The sequence below is a fragment of the Cavia porcellus genome, unplaced genomic scaffold (genome assembly GCF_034190915.1).
Source record: "Cavia porcellus strain 051 isolate PalLab524CR breed Dunkin Hartley unplaced genomic scaffold, mCavPor4.1 scaffold_3, whole genome shotgun sequence".
Lineage (NCBI taxonomy): Eukaryota > Metazoa > Chordata > Mammalia > Rodentia > Caviidae > Cavia > Cavia porcellus.
Genome location: NW_026947486.1, coordinates 39,302,183 through 39,321,327, shown reverse-complemented (window position 1 = coordinate 39,321,327; position 19,145 = coordinate 39,302,183). Strand labels below are relative to the sequence as shown.

The following is a 19,145-nucleotide window of genomic DNA, read 5'->3' as shown; positions in this document are numbered from 1 at the left end:
TGATTTACAAGTTTATTCTCCCATTCTATGAGCTGTGTGTTCCCTCTCTTACTGATCTTGAAATTCAAAAGTTTTTTTTTTAATTTTAGCAAAATCTAATTCATCTACTTTTCTTTTGTTGTTCATGTTTTTATCATCATGTCTAAGAAGACTTTACCTAATCAAGGTCACAAAGACTTAATCCTATTTTTATTCTGAGGTTTATAACTTTAGCTAAAAAAGCAAGATGTACCCATTTTTAAAATTTAAGCACACAATACTTATCATTAATATAGTCACAAAGTTGTGAATTAGATCTCTAAAATTTATTCATCTTTTATAGCTGAAACTTTATACCTATTTAACAGCAAATACTCATTTCCCTCTCTCCCCAGCCCCTGGAAACCACTATTTCATTCTCTTCTTCTATGAGTTTGACTTCTTTAGATAACACATAATTGAATTATATAGTGTTTACATTTCTGTAACTATCTTATTTCATTTAGCACAATGTTCTCCACATTTGTCCATATTATATACTGTAAGAATTCCTTCCTTTTTGTAAAGCTGAATAATATTAATATATACCTTGATTGAGGAACCTTGATACTGTTGTCCATAGTGGCTGCACCATTTTACATTTCCATCATAAGTTTACATTTCCAATGACACGTGTTCCCTTCTCTCCATGTCTACACCAACACTTGCTCTTGTTAGTGTTTTTAACAATAAGCATTCTTCCTGAGGCAAGGTAATATTTATTGTGGTTTTGATTTACATTTCTCTGATGATTAGGGGTGTTGAGTATTTTTTATGTATGTGTTGGTCAGTCACATGTCTTCTCTGGTGAAATATCCATTCAAGTGAAATATAATGGTTTTTACTACTGATCTGACATCATGTAACTTTACTAAACACATTTATTTGTTGTAGTTATTTTCAATGAATTTCTCAGATTGTCTATATATGAGACATCCTCTCTGAAAATAGAAATACTGTTACTCCTCTCTTTCCCATCTAGATAACTTTATTTTCTTGCTCAAGTACTCTAGCTAAAACCTCTACTACAAAGATGAATAAAGTGCCAAGATTGGGTTCCCTTGTCTTATTCTGTTCTGAGGAGGAAAGCATCAGTGTTCCTTAACTTCGCATTTTCAAAAACAAGCGTAACATCTTGTTAAATTGAAGAAGTTGCCGTCTATTTCTTGTTTGTTGGGTACTTTTATCATAAAGGCATATTGAATTTTGCTAAATACTTCTTGGATACTACTTGAATTTATTCATATGATATGGATTTAATCCCATTGATACATGTATTATATTAATTGATATTTAGATTTTTTAAAACCTTGAATTCCTAGAATAAATCCCACTTCGTCATGGTATATAATCCTTTTAATATATCACTGAATTTAGTTTGCTAGTATTTTGTTGAGAATTTTTGTATCAGAGTATTAGACAGCAATTTTCTTGTGATGTCTTTGCTATTGAAGTAATATTGGCCTCATAGAATGAGTTGGGAAGTATTTATTTCTCTTTTTTGGAAGGTTTGTAAATAATTAGCATTATTCATCTTCAAAAGTTTTATAAAATTAATCAAGGAAGCTATCTGTGCTCGGGCTTTTCATTGTAAGAACTTTTGAACGTACTAGTTTGATCTCTGTTATAAATCAATTCAGATTTTCTGTTTCTTTTTTAAATCATTTTAGATAATTTATGGCTGCCTAAGAATTTGTCCATTTCATCTAAGTTATGTGATTTGTTAGCATATGATTGCTGATGGTATATCCTGTTATCCTTTATATTGGAAATGATGTGGTTTCCTTCTTTCTTCTCTTTTCTTAGTTCATTCACCTAAAGAGTTGTCCATTTGTTGATATTTTCATACAACAAATTTTGGTTTTATTAATTGTTCTCTATTGTATTCCTATTCTCTCATTTCTTTCTATTCTAAGATTTATTATTTCCACCTTTCTGCTCCCTTTCACTTTAGTTTACTCTTATTTTTTGTTGCCTAATGTGCAAAGGTTAGTTATTAATTTTAAAACTTTTTAACACAAACATTTATAATGTATTTATTTTTAACACTGTTTTATCTGCATCCTATAAGTTTTTACATGTTGCCTTTTCATTTTTTTCATCCCAGAGTACTTTCAATTTTCCTTATGACTTTTTCCTTGATACATTGGTTATTTAGGAGTATATTAATTTCCACATATTTCTTAGTTTCCTAAACCTTTTCCTGTTACTGATTTCTATCTTAATTCTATTGTGGTTAGCAAAAGGAACCACTAACAGAGTAAAGATACAACCAACAGAGTGGGAAAAACTTTGCCAGCTGTTCCTCAGACAAAGGACTAATATCTAGTGTATATAAAGAACTCAAGATAACCAGATCCCCCAAATTTAAAGACCCAGTGCAAAAATGGGCATCTGAAATGGACAGACACTTCTCAGATGAAAAAGTACAAATGGCAAATAAATATGTGAAAAAAGTTATTTGAGAAATTAAAACAACACCGAGATTCCATCTCACTCCAGAAAGAATGGCTGTCATTAAGAAACAAACCAATAACAAATGCTGGTAGGGCTGTAGGGGTAAAGGAATGCTTTTTCACTATTGGTGGAGTATAGGGTGATACAACCACTGTGGAAATCAGTGTGGCAATTCCTCCGAACACTAGGACTAGTGGTCCCATTTGACCCAGCCATTTTCCTTCATGGTAACCTCCCAAAATAATTAAAAGCATCATACCACAGTGATGTATGCACACCCATGCCTCTAGCAGCAGTTTGTAATAGCTAAATCTTGGAAACAGCCCATATGTCCATCAACAGATGAATGGATAAAGTATATGTGATTGTTTTACACAATGGGTACTACTCAAGCATAAAGAAGGATAAACTTGAGACATTTCTAGGTAAATGGATACACCCTGACACCATACTCTTAAGTGAAATAAATGAGGCACACATGTTTAAATAAGGAAGAATATGTTCAAACTGGAAGGGAAACAAGAAAGGGGGAGAAGAAATAAGAGAAAAGGAAAAAAGAATAAAGGAAAAAAACGGAAGCAAACCTTTTGTAAATACAGAGGGTAAGAAGAGTTGAAAGGAGTGGAGGGTGTTTGGGGAAAAAGAAGAAGCAAGCTATATTATGTACAGCTGCAAATCTCCTCTGATGAATGTGATCGTTATGTATATCTAAAATGTACAACTAAAATTAATTCAAAAAATAATTACATTGTGGTTAGAGAACACACTGTATGATTTCCATTCTTTTAAATTTGTTGAGGCCACATGTGGTGGCATATGCCTATAATTTCAGCACTTGAGGGGCTGAGGCAATGAGTTTGAGGCCAGTGTAGGTTACAGAGTGAGTTTAAGGCCAGTCTGAATCACATAGAAAAACCCTGTCTCACAAAGACAAAAAAATTGTTGAGGCTTATATTATGGCAAGCAAGAACAATAAACTAAGCCATGGGCCAGCTATAAGTTTAACAGAAATAAACAGGTAAAGAGACAGTTACAAATGTTGCATATCACCAGAATTTTTAGAGCTCTTCTTATGTATCACCAGATTGTTTTCTAAAAGGATTATATAAATTCACAGCATAACTAATTACATATATATATATGACTGTTTACTTAATATGTGATTTCTAATTCTGCAGAATGTTTCTTATTTGTTGTGGTGTGATATTTTATCTGAAAAGCAGATGTCACTTTTGATTTGTATTCTTTCCTATTCTTTTCTCCCAAGTCCCCTGGAACCTGTATGACCCCAAGTAGTGGGTCTTTTCCTAGTGCACATAGTCAACAAACATCTAGAGATAGTCGTCAAGGTCAATGGCAACGTCGGAGAAGGCTGGATGGAGCACTGAATAGAGTTCCAGTTGGATTTTATCAAAAAGTGTGGAAAGTTTTACAGAAAGTAAGCATAGCACATTGTTGGGATCTCTATTTTTTCCCACTTTAAGTCAGGCTCTTTGAGATATGATATAACTATTACATCATTATAATTATTTAAAGATCATTATGTTCAGAGGAAAAAACTAGAAGAAAAATAGAAATGAAACAACTGTTACACTACTGTGACATTAGTCTCTTACTGTTATTTGCAATATTGTTATTTCTAAATTTGTTCTTTTACATCATGACTTCATTGCTTTGGGCCATAGGTGGACATTGTGGTACATTGTAATACAGTTGTTACTAGTAAAATGATTTGATATTAAAATTCCTTTCTTTTATCTATTGAGCTATTGTGGAAATATTATTTGTAGCTATAATCATATATCACGATAGTAAAAGAAAATGCAGCAAATGAGCAGTTTATGTAAGGAGACGTTACCTACATTGTCACTTTGATGGAAGCTACTAAACAAATGCAGAGTCATAATAATTCTCATAGTTCAGAGACTCTCTTAGTATAAACAATATTTGTTTTTCCTTCAAAGGCCTATTTTGCCAAAGATATCACACCATTTTGGTGCTGCAGTTTTGGAGGGCTGGAAGATTGTTGTGTTCATTTATAGGTCTCGTTAGTAGCCTCTTTCATTGCCCTTGATAAAGACCTAAAGAGTACTTCATCCAGTTCTTCAAAACCTTAAAGTATATTTTTCTGCTCAGCACACTGATAATCTTTCTAGAAATAATCAGGTGATTTGGGGGAAATTAAGTTGATTACTCAGATTATTGGCTCTGATGGTCTTCCCTTCAAAGAATATCTGGAACTTTCTTTCATTCCAGCCAGCTGCTATATCACAATGGTAACAAATATGTATTTTATCTCTCCAGTTATGCACTGATTATGGAAATTAAACTTAACAGTCATATATTAGGTTCTGCCCCAGATAGCATACAAGGACCATGTAAAGTATATATTCTTTGTCATCAAGTAGTTGAACCATCTTCTTTAAAAGCATCTATAAGTTGACCATTAGAGTATATCTGTAGTCCCAGTTACTCTGGAGGCTAAGGCAGGAGGATCAAAGCCAGCCTGGCAATTTAATGAGATGCTATCTCAAAATTAAGAGGGCTGAGAAGTAATTCAGTGGTATAGTGCTTGCCTGGTGTGTTTGAGGACTTGGGATCAATCCCTAGCAGCACTAAAAAATTTACACAATAAGTGAAAGCAAGCAAGCAAGCAAGAAAGAAAGAAAGAAAGAAGGAAAGAAAGAAAGGAGAGAGAGAGGAGGAGGGATAGAGAGAGGGAAGAAAGAAAGAAAGAAAGAAAGAAAGAAAGAAAAGAAAGAAAGAGGGAGGAAGGAAGGAAGGAAGGATGGAAGGAAGAAAGCAGGCAAACAAACAGGATGTAGGACAAAAATGCAAAGCAAAAAAAAAAAAAAAAAAAAAAAAAAAACCTTGTAACCAAGGTAGCTATCCACAAAGCGGTAGAAGTACAAAAGTAGTGTTAGGGCTTGTGTCTAGATGTTCTCCAAAGATTTTGTCTGGTCATAGGTAGAGCTTTTCAAAGATAACTGGATCTCCAGTGTGTGATACTAGGATTAAGGATGTGATGCTGGGACTGATTCATGATGTGATGCTAAGATTAAGGCTTCCCTGCCCTGGATGTCAAGGGCACGTAGCCTGGGTAGAATATAAGGGACAGAAGGAAGGTTGGTCTCACTGCTTGTGGCTTGCTGCTTGCGAATTCGCTGATTACTGCCTTCTACCTGCCATGCCATGGACTTTTTCTCCTCTGTGATATCTCTGTCATGCTCCTCTGCCTTAGAACCAGCCAGCGTGGGACTAAAATCTCCACAAACTGTAAACAGAAATGAATCTTTCCTCTTTTAACTTCGAATGTTGAGTATTTTGTCTCAGCATTGAGAAAGGTAACTAAGACAGAATTTGGTGTCAGAGAAGAGGAGTCATTGCTGTGACTGTACCTAAGCATATGTATGGTAGATTGACAACTGGTAGTCAACTTTTAACAGTCAGCTGAACTGAACAAGTGTGCTTCTGGATGTAGAGGGCCCACATGAGGATTGTTGCCAACAGCATAAAAAGAGAACTGGAGAAGAAGATGGTATGCTGTTGATCCTTCTGAAGAAGCTTGTCACTCTGATTTCTCTGATATGAACTCAACTGTTGGACCTCAGTTTTACTGAGGATGGCTGCAGTTCTTTTTAGGGGAGCACTGGTCCTTACTTTTACCATTGTTTCCTGGCTCCTGTGCAGATCTATGATCCTGCTGGCACAGATCCTTCATTCCACTGGTGCAAACTTTCTAGCTTCCTCCACTGACCTTTGGGCCTTCCTAGTGCACAGACTTGCATGAGATATTGTCGTGGGTTCTAGGCCTCCAAATGGACTCATGGAGGACATTGTCATGGGCTCTATGTCTTCAGCTGAATTCATGCAGGATATTTCCATAGGATATGGGATCCAGGCCCTCAGCTGGGTTCTTTGGATCACTAGTTTAGACAGATATCCCACATTCTTTTTATTTTGACTATTAGGGTGAATATTATAAAATAATCCTATAAATTACGTGTCCTGTATTATATCTTTTCCCTTGAAAATATGGTACAAGAGCCATTGGAACTAGCTTGTGATAAGAGTTTGGAAAGGTTTGGGGATTCTAGTTGAATCAGCCTTGGAATGATTTGAACTATACTTGATGGGAGATTCTGGTCAGAGCTCAGAGGAGCAGAATGCATATAGAAATGATGCTGGTAAAGACCAGACTCAAGAGGTTTCTGCTGGGAAGGACCATATTTGTTGTTGGGCTCCAGATGTTGTATGTTATGCTTTCACAAAATGTTTGTCTGCATTTTGCTTGTGTCCAGAGAATTTGCCTGAGACTGAAATTAAGGGTGGTGATCCAATTAATCTGTCAGAGGAAATTTCAATGCAGTCAAATGTGGCAGTGATGGCAGGGCTACTATTGGGGACTTTTAACCAGATTTATGTTGAAAATAAAGATCAAAGAGCCCATCAGAATGATTTGAAACATTGTAATTTTTGTCAGAAAGAAAACTCCAGTAAAGTTATGGACTGCAAAGATAGAGCAGAGAATATGATTATTGAGTAGAAACAGGACAATGAAAAAGATGGCTTGAGGACATCACAAGAAACAGAGACACTCTAATCTTGAGGTTGCAAAGGTGAAAAGGTGAAAAAATTGTCTTAAGAAGAAAGCCCCAGAGCACCTCCCAGAATGTTGGTGGCCTACAGAATTTGTTCTTCAGGATTGCATTCAGCATGCTCAGTAATTTAGGTACCAGCTCCTACAACCAAGAGAGAAGTAAACCTGGCTGCTGCTCCAGCTGGCATCAGAACTTGGCATCGTCCATGGGGCACTGGTTTTTACATGCATGCAGAATGCAAGAGTTGTGAGGTCAGAAATGCTTCCTGGATATCAGAAGAAGGTCTGGGAGGCCAGGCAGTATGCCCTTAGATGGCAGTGTGTAGAACTGTGAGTGTAAAGCCAAAGATGCAGTGGAGGCCCCAGAAGGTTAGAGAAGCCAGGAACATGGATAATCTGGGGAGAGCTGCAAGGAGAGAGAGACCAAAGCTGACCCAAAAGAGAAGCCATGGAAGCTACAACCACTGACAGTGCTATAGGGGCAGAGCCACTCAAGCCTTTTGGAGTTCACATCTTGCCACAGACTGCCTTGGATGCTGGACATGGCACTACAGGACTTAATGATTACACTGCTGGATTTTGAACTTGCTTTGCTTCCATTCTTTTCTTTTTTCCTGTTTGCAATGGGAATGTTCATCTTGTACCACTGTATGTTGGAAGTGTTTACCTTTCTTTTAATTTGTACAGGGGTTCACAGCTAAGATTTTGTCTTAAATCTCAGAGGGAACTTTGAAAGTGGACTTTTCAGCAGCACTGAAACCATGGACTTTGGCAACTTTTAGAGATGAACTAAATGTGTTTTGCATAAAGGGATGTGCATGAGTCTTTAGGGAGCCAGAAGTGGAATATTATGGCTTGTGTTTAGATGACCCCCAATGCTTCATACAGTTTTGGTGGAGTTACTCAGAGATGGCATCTAGAATGTGATGCTGGGATTAAGAATATGAGCTGGAATTGATTCATAGTGCAATTCTATGATTAAGCGTGTCCTACACTGAATGTGAGACATAGGGATGGGTATCCTGGAGAGAATATGTGCCAATACTTACTAAAGAAACAGATTTAATATAAGATATACAAATACATAAAAATTTACATGATTGGTTTATGATTTCTACCCACAGAGTCAGATGTGGAATATCTAGTGTACATTTTGGATCCTTTTTTTTTTTTTTTTGGTACCAGGAATCAAACTCAGGACCTTACTCTTGCCAGGAAGTCACTTATGCCACTGAGCTATATCCCCAGCCCACATTTTGGATCTTATTTACTCTTTCAGCTAGGAAAAAAAAGAACTGTACATGATGGATATCCAAAGGATCCAGTTAAAGGACAGGACAGCTCACTGTAGAGTCCCATACAAGTATGTATCAAGAGGCTAAATGATCTGTGCTGGAGGCTGAAAAGTCTGTGATAGAGGGCTGAAGATGACTCCAACATGAAGGTGAAGACAAGAGCTCCTCCAAAGAAACAGAAGCAGCAGATTTCCTTCTTCATTTTCCTTTTTATAGCATTCTGGCAACAATTCTCAACAGAGTGGATCTTCCACAGCCACAACTCTATTTAGTCAACTCAGCTGGGTATTTCTTACTCAAAATGACACAATCAATTAACTATCACAACCTGTCCATTGTCAACTTGATGGTCACACATATTGTTTTAAACCATAGTCTCCAGATACAAAGACAATCTCATAATTATGCCTAACATGTTATAACTAACCTTCAAACAAAGAGAAATGAAATACTTCTTTCCCCAGAATAGAAAGCAGATTTTCTTTAGGTGATGGGTGATTCATCCTCCTAATATTTCATAATTCAAACATAGGTTTAACAATATTTAAGAACTAATATTAAGTCCATTAAAATTATATTATACTGGAAGTGTATTAATAAAGAATTATTACAATTACAAACCTCATTTCTATAGCTGATTGCAGGGTCATAGGTGGTAGTTAGATCTACCTTCTTCTCTATGCATTCTGTATTCCCTTGGCCTTCAGCAAGCACCTTAGCGGGTTTTGGTTCTTTCCCTGGTGGGTTTACTCACATCTTCATTCCTGAATATTCTGCCTACATTGGGTTGTTATAGTTTCCCACTGACTTCAATAACAAGGCACCCAAAGAATCTCCAGCACTCCAAGTATATTATTTTTTCCTCCAGTAATAATCCAGTTTCCCCTTGATAATGTGGGTCAATCACTACCAACACTACCACTCCCTTTTTAGCTTGTTTCCTTAGAGCCATGAGCAGACCAAAGTGAGCAGGAAGAAGTCTTAGCTTCCAGTTCCATGGTATCATTCTTATGCTTCCTAGTACAAGCATTCCCCCACCTGAAACCAAGACCTCTAAGCCAGCAGAGCATAAGGTTGTGGGAACAAGAAGCAAAAATTTTGCTAGTGAGTCACTCAGATTAATAGTGAATTGCACCATTGCCACTTCCACCACTTGATTCCTAGATCCATGAATCCTGGCTATGGGAAACACAGTACCATACAGTGGACACTGATTCAAATCATATACAGCCTTTGAATAACCTTCCCTGAACTCTGCAAGCTATTGCCACCCAGCTGGCACTGTAACTGTATCTTCAAAAGACCTTTCCATTTTTCTATCAATCCACTTTTCTTTCAATCAGTCCTTCTAGATAGTGAGTTTTTACATGAAATACAAATATTTTTATATCCTTTGCCCATGTGGAGAGGTCTGAGACACTCCTGGTACCAAAATCTGTATCAATCAGTACTTACTAGACACAGATTTAATGCATGATATATAAATATATAAGAATTTACAGGATTGTCTTACAATGCCCCCCCCATGGATTCAGGTGTGGAAGAGTGCAAAAAGACAGTCTATATGCTGGAAATCTGAAGGGTCCATGCTCAGCCCTGGAGCTCACTGTAGAGTAGTCCTGTGTATCAGGAGGATGAAGGGTCTGCGATGGAAGGCTGAACAGTCTGAGCTGGAGGCTGAAGAGTCTGAATTGGAGGCTGAAAGATCTGTGCTGGAATACAGGGGATGATGTCCAAGGTGAAGCTGAAGCAGATCTGTCATTCATTTCCCTTTTATAGCATTTTGTCAACGATCCCCCCCAGGGTGGATCTTCCACACCCAGAACTATGCTGAGCCAATTTAGTTGGGCATTTCTTACTCAAGTTGACACAATCAGTTAACTATCCCAGAATATAAGGGACAGAGAGAGTGTTGCTGTCACTACTTGTCACTGGCTGTTTGCTGCTTGCTGCTTGCTACTTCGCTGCTTGCTCCCTTCTGCCTGCTATGCCACGGAATATTTCTCTTCTGTGATGCCACCAATACCATGCCTCCCTTCCTTGAGTTGGCCAACTTTGGACTTAAACCTCAACAAAATGCGAGCTGAAATAAACATTTACTCTTTTACCTTTGAGAGTTGGGTATTTTGTCTCAGCAACAACAAAAGTAACTAAGACAAGAGGAAACATTTAAAGCTTACCAGTAAGCTTGATTATTTTGTGCCAGACTTAAAACCTGGACTTGGGAATTCTAATGTAAGAGGAAAAAAGCATGCCCAGTTTTTCCATCCCATTCTTTTCAAAGTATGAATATAACATAATTATTATGCACCTATGTTTGAAGACTGGCACATCTTTGTAAAACACTGTTGTTCAGTATATGCAATACGGAGTGGGACTGTCTAGAGTCAGCAAACATGTTATATTGGAGTCTTTATCTGTGGCTATTTAATATGTAGTGCTTTGATTTATTTATAATCTAAAATAGTAAATCAGTAATTCCAATTGTTTTTAGTAATTGAGTAGATACTGATGGAGAACATAAAATATTCATATACCATTCAATGAGCATCTGCTATGCTCTAGGCACAACAAAGACAGACAACAGTCTCTATCTTGATGGAACTCACATTCTACAAACCTGAAGAGACCTAGAAAGATACAATCTATAATAAATGTAGTAAGCAAAATGTAATATTAAATGATGGCAAGTCATGGGGCAAAAGTAGGACAGGGTGAAAGTACTGACGGAGAAATGGGATGCTTAACTATAACATGTAGTGACAGTATGTGTCAAATAAATGTATATCTGAGTTTTTTCCTGAAGCCAAAAAATTCTTCTAAATGTCTATTTGTTATAGCTCTGGAACATAGTATGATATCCTCCCAGGCAGTCTCTGAATATTTAGTGCTAATCTATCCTAGAAGGGAGATGTTCCCTATGCACCCCATCTCCTGTATATAGGATGAGCCTTAGGGCTTCTGTTGTCATTAGCACATTAGCACTTAGGAGTCACCTGGCAAGGGCACCTGAGGTGCAGGGTCTCTTTCTAGCCTGTGATTACTCAGCACATAACCTATGAAACACAATCAGAAATACAAGTTTTTGCTTATAGCTTCTGAATTATTAGCTCAAACCTGGTGACAATATGGTTTTTCTTACTTTTCAGTGTCATGGACTTTCTGTGGAAGGTTTTGTTCTTCCTTCTTCAACAACTCAAGAGGTAAGATTCTGTATCTTTTACAATTATATGACAGGTAGCGTGCCTGACTGAAGTATTTCTATGATCACTTTTTAAAGTAAAAGATCTATGCTTTTATAAACCATGTCAATACGAAATGCATTTGAAGAAAGGAATGAGTGTAATTTTTAAAACCTGAATGAGAATATTGGAAAATAACTACGTGTTATATTGATTACTGTACATGAAAACAGCTTCCTTTAATAGTTGATTAAGGTGGAATACCTGGATTGAAGGGAATTTCTTGTTTTAGTTTTTTGAGTAATCTCCATACTGATTCCCATAATGGTTGTACTAGTATATATTCCCACCAACAAGGTACAGGGTTCTCTCCAACATTTGTGATTGTTTGATGTCTTGATGATAGACATTTTTTCTGGAGTAAGATGGAATCTCAGTGTTATTTTAATTTGCATTTCTCTAATGGCCAGAGATGTTGAACATTTTTTAATGTATTTAATTAGCCACTTCTATTTTTTCTGAGAAGTGTCTATAAATTTCAGTTGCCCATTTTTAGATTGAGTCTTTTATTGCGGGTGACTAATTTTTTTAGTTCTTTTTATATTCTAGATATTAATACTCTTTTCCATGAATAGCAATTGTTTCCCATTCTGTAGGTTGTTTCTTCACTCTGTTGGTTGCTTCATTTGCTGTGAAGTTTTTTAATTTGACATAATGCTATTTGTTAGTTCTTTACTAATATGTGTCTGAAGTACACGAAATTTACATTCATCTTAAGGATTAGATACATGTACATAACACATTTTGATTCTTTTGTATTCTCATCTCCTCCCCACTACCTATTTCCCTCTGATTCTAGATTCTCTTCCATCTTTTTTATAATAACAATAATAGTTTTATATTATACTGTATTGTATTTTTAAGTTCACATATATGACATATAATGTTTATATTCTTCATGGGCATTTGATACTTGCTGAGCAGAAACTTTTTAATTTAATATGATCCATTTTTTGATTGTTGATATTATTTCTTGTTCCATTAGAGTTCTGTTCAGAAAGTCCTTTACTATACGTATTTATGCCTTCAAGAGTTTTATCTAAGGGGCTGGGGATTTAGCTCAGCGGCATAAGCGCCTGCCTTGCAAGCAGGCAGTCGTGAGTTCGATCCCTGGTACCGATAAAAACGAAAACGAAAAAAAAGACCAAAAAAAAAAGTTTTATGTATTTTATCTTCCAGCAGATTAAGTGTTGCTATTTAATATTTATATCATTTATCCATTATTATTTTAGTTTAGTACCTGAGTAAAATATTACTCTATCTTTAGTTTTGTGCTTGTGGATACCAAGCTTTCCCAGCACTATTTATTAAAGAGGCACCTTTTCTACAGCATATGGTTTTTGCACTCTTTCTGAAAGATCAGGTAGCTGAATGTGCCTTGGATTATTTGTACATCCTCTGTTTCTTTCTATTGATCCACATGTTTGCTTTTGTATCAATATCATACTGTGTTTATTATTGTATTCTTGTAGTATAACTTCAAGGGCATAATTGTGATATCTCCTGCCATCTTCTTGTTGCCCAGGATTTCTTCTGCTATTCAAGATCTCTTCTGATTCAATATGAAATTTAGAATTGTTTTTCTCAGGTGTGTAAAGAATGCTGTTGTCATTTTGATTGGGAGTGCACTAAACCTATCTATCAATTTTGGAAGTATGGCCATTTTTACTATATTGGCTATACCTTTCCATGAACACAGGATATCTTTCCATTTTCTCTCCCTCCTCCTCCCCGTCCCTCTCCCACTCCCCTCCTCTTCCATCTCCTCCTCCTCTTCCTCCTCCTCCTCCTCCTCCTCCTCCTTCTTCTTCTTCTTCTTCTTCTTCTTCTTCTTCTTCTTCTTCTTCTTCTCTTCTTTCATCTTTTTCAGGATCTCACTATGCAGTCCAGGCTGGCCTTAAATTCAACCTCTCAAATTCTGGGATAACAAGGATGTACCATTATCCCTGGCATCATTCCATTTTCTGATATCCTCTTCAATCTCTTTTTTTCAGAGTACTGTAGTTTTCACTGTACAGTTCTTTCACTCCCTTGATTAGGTTAATTCATAAGTATTTAATTTCTCTTGCTGCTACTGTGAATAGTGGTTTTTTTTTACTAATTTCTTTCTCAGTGAGTTCATTGTTGGTGTATAGGAACACTATTGATTTTTTGCATGTTGATTTTTGTATACTGTTACACTACTGAATTTTTAAAAAATTGATATGTTTATAGTTAATAATAATTGCATTCATCACAGAGAGTTTATTCATATACATGAAAGATCTTAACTCTTTTTTTATCCCCTCCCCATCCTCCTTCTCCCTCCCTCCATCTCTGGGACTCTGTTCTTGTATATATTTTTGTACATGTTAATAGTACATCATGAATATGTTCCTCATAGTGACTTGGTATACATTACTTTATTCTTTATTTTTTATCTCCTAATTTTTATTAACTCTGACAATCTTCTGGTAGATTTTTGGGGGGATCATCTATGCAAAAGATCATGTCATCTGCAAATAGTTTGGCTTCTTCCTCCCCTATGGATATCTCTTTTATTTCCTTCTCTTGCCTGATTGCTCTTAGCTAATGTTTTGAGTACACTATTGAACAGGAATGAATCCAGGTCTTTAGATTTCAAATCACTACTGTCTCCTGATTTTAGTAAAAGTATCCCTCAATCTCTTTCACCTTAAGAAAATTTACACTTCTTCTTAAAGTCAGGGACTCACTATGTAGCCTTGCCTGGCCTACAATATGCTAAATTGCCTAAAGTGGACTTGAACTCATGATCTTCCTACCTCAGCCTCTTGAGTGCTGGGATTATAGGATTGTGCCACTGTGTCTGGTAACACTATACTTTCTAATGCTCATTTTATTCTATCAGCATATAGATGTTTTACATAATTCTAATGATGTATATACAATTTTAAATTTACTTAGTTTTCCTTTATCAAAAATCATCAGATTTATTCTTCTAAATTCATAGTTCTCTTCCACAGTATTTATAAAACCATTATCTATAAAGCCATTCCTATATTTAGGTTGCTTCTAGTTTTACACTTGTGGCTGATGCTACTATAAACACTCTTGCACATAGAACTTTTTTCCTCTTTTGTAGTATTTTCTTATGATGAACACCCAAAAGTATGATTGATTAGAGTATATTGACACTTTTATGACTCTTGTTATGCATTACCAGATTGTCTTCGAAAACATTCAACCAATTTATTCATTTTATTATATTAATTAATAATATTAATAATTAATTAATATATATTAATTAATACATGAAGCCATGTTTGCATATAAACTATTTTTAGTGAGTTCCTGAGAAGGTGATTGATGCCTCAGAGGTGATGGGTTCCTAGAAAGTGATTTTTTCTCTGTTACAGATGACTCCAGGAGAGATTAAATTCTCTGTCCATGTAGAGTCTGTCCTGAATCGTGTACCTCAGCCAGAATACCGCCAGCTTCTGGTCGAAGCCATCCTTGTCCTCACCATGTTGGCAGATATTGAAATTCACAGCATTGGAAGCATCATTGCTGTGGAAAAAATAGTGCATATAGCCAATGACTTGTTCCTTCAAGAACAGGTAGGCTGATCTGTGCTTTTCTCAAAAAGAGTGTTTGACACAAACCTGCATTCCAAGCTCCATATGAAGCTGAGATTGCTTTCTTGTAGTCTATTCCTTGTAGCCTTTTTTGAATGGGGGGTCCCCTTTGTACTGACTCTGAGCGTTGTCTGAAAAACAAAAAGTAGACTGTTGGATGACCTGTCTTTCACTATGGTTTTTCTCTCCTAAGAATTAGTAAATTTATTTATTTATCTATTTATGGTGCTGGGGATCAAACTCGGTCTTTATGCACGCTAAGCAAGTGTTTTACTGCTGAGCTGTATCCCTAGGCCATTTGATTTTACTTTTGATTAACATATACTAGTTGTACAATTAATGAAGCTCAGTGTGACATTTCGACAGATGGATACATTGATGAAATCCAACCTCCTTTTATCCTCCCCACTCCATGTGTTTTGTGGCTTGTGTTAGATGGTAAAGTTATCTAAAATTCAGGACAACTGAATTGTTATGTTTTCATGAAAAGTCCTGAAGCATAGCATTAACATTGTATTTTAAGTTCCCAGTCACAGTGCTGTGTGTAGCTATACAGATTTCATAAGACATTATTGTGTAGCATATCCTTTCTGAACTATTAAATAAAAGAGAAAATTTGATTTTTCTTTTACTTTGCTTTTTCTACTTATCTATAGAAAAACATTAAAGTGAAATTCTTATTTGTATATTTTTCTTATTTTCTTACTATATCTCCCAGAAATTGACTGCATTTAAAAATGCAAGCTACTTACTGAAAGTCTTGCCTAGATTAAGATTTGGAGCATATAAAGTGAAGGGCATGCCTTGTTGTCAATAAGAAAAAAAGTACTAAAATGTATAATAGGCGTTTCATTCTTTTAGCCACTGTGAGAGGATGCAAAAAAAAATGGTATGTAAGGTTTACTAGGGAATCCTAATTTTAAATATTCTGGATTGGTGACAGTCCATGTATCAGAAAACATAATCCCCTTCGAGCATAGATTCCAGCCTTGGAAAGCTCATTAAATTTGCTTAATCAAGTAAAAGATAAAAGAATACAACTGAAATCAATATAATACTAGAAGATGTCAGACAAAAGTCCCACTATGGTGATTTGCATCTGTTGTCTCTGCTTTTAACAGGTATGACTCATTTAATTAACTTTTACCATATATTTAGTTTTCAAAATTCATTGTAATGGAAAAAATTCCATATAGTATTTTAAATAGTTTACATAATTTGGGAAATTAGTGTGAAATGCACGTACAGAAACTCACATTCACTCATTTTGTACATAACCCTGATCTCTTCCTAGCTAAAAACCTACAAGCCAAATAATTGGTAATGGGAAGGATATTTTGGTAATACTAATTAGGATTTTACTTAGTAGGAATAGTAATTGTTTTCTTTTCCCCTGTATTTTCCCACCCTTAAAAATCAAACAGAAAACTCTCGGCGCAGATGATACCATGTTGGCAAAGGATCCTGCATCTGGCATCTGTACTCTTCTGTACGACAGTGCACCCAGTGGCAGGTTTGGCACTATGACCTACCTCTCCAAGGCAGCTGCCACCTACGTGCAGGAGTTCCTCCCCCACAGCATCTGTGCCATGCAGTGAGGGCTTTGAGTCCTGGCTGTTGGGAGCCTTCTGACAGCTGTACCCTGTCTCAATTGACTATGCATGGAACTGAAATGTTAAAGGCTGATCACTCCCCCTGTCCTTCTCTGTCCCATCTCCCTTCAAGAAGAGAAAACTTCACTAATTAACTAACTGCCTTAGAAGTGACTCCATACTTGGAGATTCCCCTCCAGTATGCATATTCTCAACCAGGCTTTTCAATTATTGTATCTAATTCTCTCATAGCTGATAAAAGTTTGCATGTATTTTTACTCTGTAGATCTGTTACCAACTTAGTTTTCTAACTACTGTTTGAAGAGCAGATATTAATACTACCTTATTCCTAAAGTATTATTTTTTATGTGGTTTTATTGTGTATATGAGTGGCGGATGCTTTGGGACATTATTTCAAGTGAGTAGACTTTAAATTGTTGGGTTTTATGCTGCTATAAATTGGAAATACTCACTCTAAGTGCCTTTTCTTAGGAAAATAGAGTACCAGATTATGGTTTTGTTTTACACTCACTGGTTCCTTCACACTGATTAAAGTTTCTGCATAAAGTAATTGTTTCTACTGTTATCTCTTTGTATCTGTATACATAATGCCAGTTCTCATTTCAGTAAAATATAAAAAAATGCAAACATGTATATTTAAGGACTCTATTAATACTTAAAATCACATTTTATGAAGACTACTACTACACAGAGAAATACTTTCAGCAGAACATGCAGAGTAACCCAGAGAAATGGTGTCTAAAGCTCACTTCCAAAGAGCAAGGGAAAGGAGAGAAGATGCCTGGGCAGTGTCTTATACATAGGGACAATCAGATGTGGTTGGTTCTCTGCACACAGCCTAGTGACCCAAATCCTCGCCTCAGAAGAGGGGAGCCACATACAACATGGAGAATAACTGACGCCTCTATCTGCAGCAAAGAGAAATTTGACAGCCCCAATCTGTCACTGCACATTCTTCTCTTGGTCTCTGTGTCACTCACTCACTTTACACCATGTCAAACCAACTCCTCAATGTCCTCTCCTCACATATCTATTCTTAAACTATTTCACTTTTCACTTCCTAATTCTGTATTCACATCCTTATATATTGTAGTGTCTGTGAACATATATCTATTATAAACACCTATGCTTGTCTGATTATATGTCTAAGTAATTAAATAGTATGTAGGTAGTTTTGGGTATGTCTGTATGTCTATCTTTGTCTGCATTTGACAGATTACATACTATGAATGTGGGACATGAGAGAGGGGTGTCCATGGCCACAGGCTGATACACAAAGGGTAGTGAAAGAATACCATTGGTCCTCTTCTTTTGTCCTCTTCTTTGGTCCCACTTAGAGGTAACCTTTCTTGGCAAAGGTTGATCCTAGTTTTTCTTCCACTGATTTATGGATAAAGGCTCCTCTAATTTTTCTTTCTCCCTTAGAGAATTTTCTACTTCACCTCCCTGCGTTCCTCAGAGTTTTAAGAGTTTTCTCCAAAAACAGGAATAGGAATCATGGGGATGGAAGAAAAAACACTTCTTACAGAACCTGTGACAGTTTTATGAATACGGTGAATAAATGAACATGATAGGGTGATAGAAAATAGATGATAGAGACAAAGAGAGGATAGTCTGCCTTTTAAGCACCTCTCTTCAATCAAATGGAAAAATACAGTAAGTAGCTTTTTGACTGAATGATTTCCTGGTCACATTTAAAGATAAAATACATCCTGTTCTAAAACTGCCTGTTCACTGGCTATAAGTATAATCCAATCATAGAATGTACATCTAAGTGCCACATGCAAAAGCCACCATTCTTTCTGGTACTGATTTTCGTCAACTGATACTGATATTTGCATTTTTCTGGATTTACAAACTTGTCACTATGATCCCCAGATAGTGATATTTAATTTTAAAGCAACATTTCAGAAAACCCTACTAATATTTTCTTCATTTTAAATGTGATACTCAAAAAACTAGACATTTAAAGAGCATATATATATATATATATATATATATATATATATATATAAAATGGGTTTTTTTTTTTACACAGGATCTCACTATGTACTTTAGACTGGCCTTGAATTCATGGTGATCCTCCTCTCTCAACCTACTGAGTGATAGAATTACAGGCATGTGCTACTACACCCAACCTAAAAGCACTTGCTTTTTGAAAATAGAATAAAGAATAAGAATTTCCAATTAAATCATATCTGGTGCCTATGCATAAAATTTTATTTGTGTTTTTGTGATTGGAATTTATTTCATGGCTTTATTTTACATCTTTTTAAATTATATAGTATATTCAAAGCTCATTAATTAGATCACATCAGATTGAT

The 19,145-nt window shown here is 36.0% G+C and overlaps 1 protein-coding gene across 4 annotated transcripts in view; it reads left to right on the top strand.

Moving 5' to 3' along the window:
- The window catches only part of Phka1 (phosphorylase kinase regulatory subunit alpha 1), a 174,842-nt gene extending 157,471 nt beyond the window's left edge, over positions 1-17,371 (top strand). For all 4 annotated transcript variants that reach the window (XM_063246086.1, XM_063246087.1, XM_003470985.5 and 1 more), the window contains 4 exons: positions 3,743-3,913; positions 11,520-11,573; positions 14,990-15,190; positions 16,633-17,371. In XM_063246086.1, coding sequence (XP_063102156.1) covers positions 3,743-3,913; positions 11,520-11,573; positions 14,990-15,190; positions 16,633-16,806 — 600 coding nt within the window. In that variant the 3' untranslated portion in view covers positions 16,807-17,371. The remainder of the gene's footprint in view (positions 1-3,742; positions 3,914-11,519; positions 11,574-14,989; positions 15,191-16,632) is intronic.
- Positions 17,372-19,145: the final 1,774 nt, after the last annotated feature.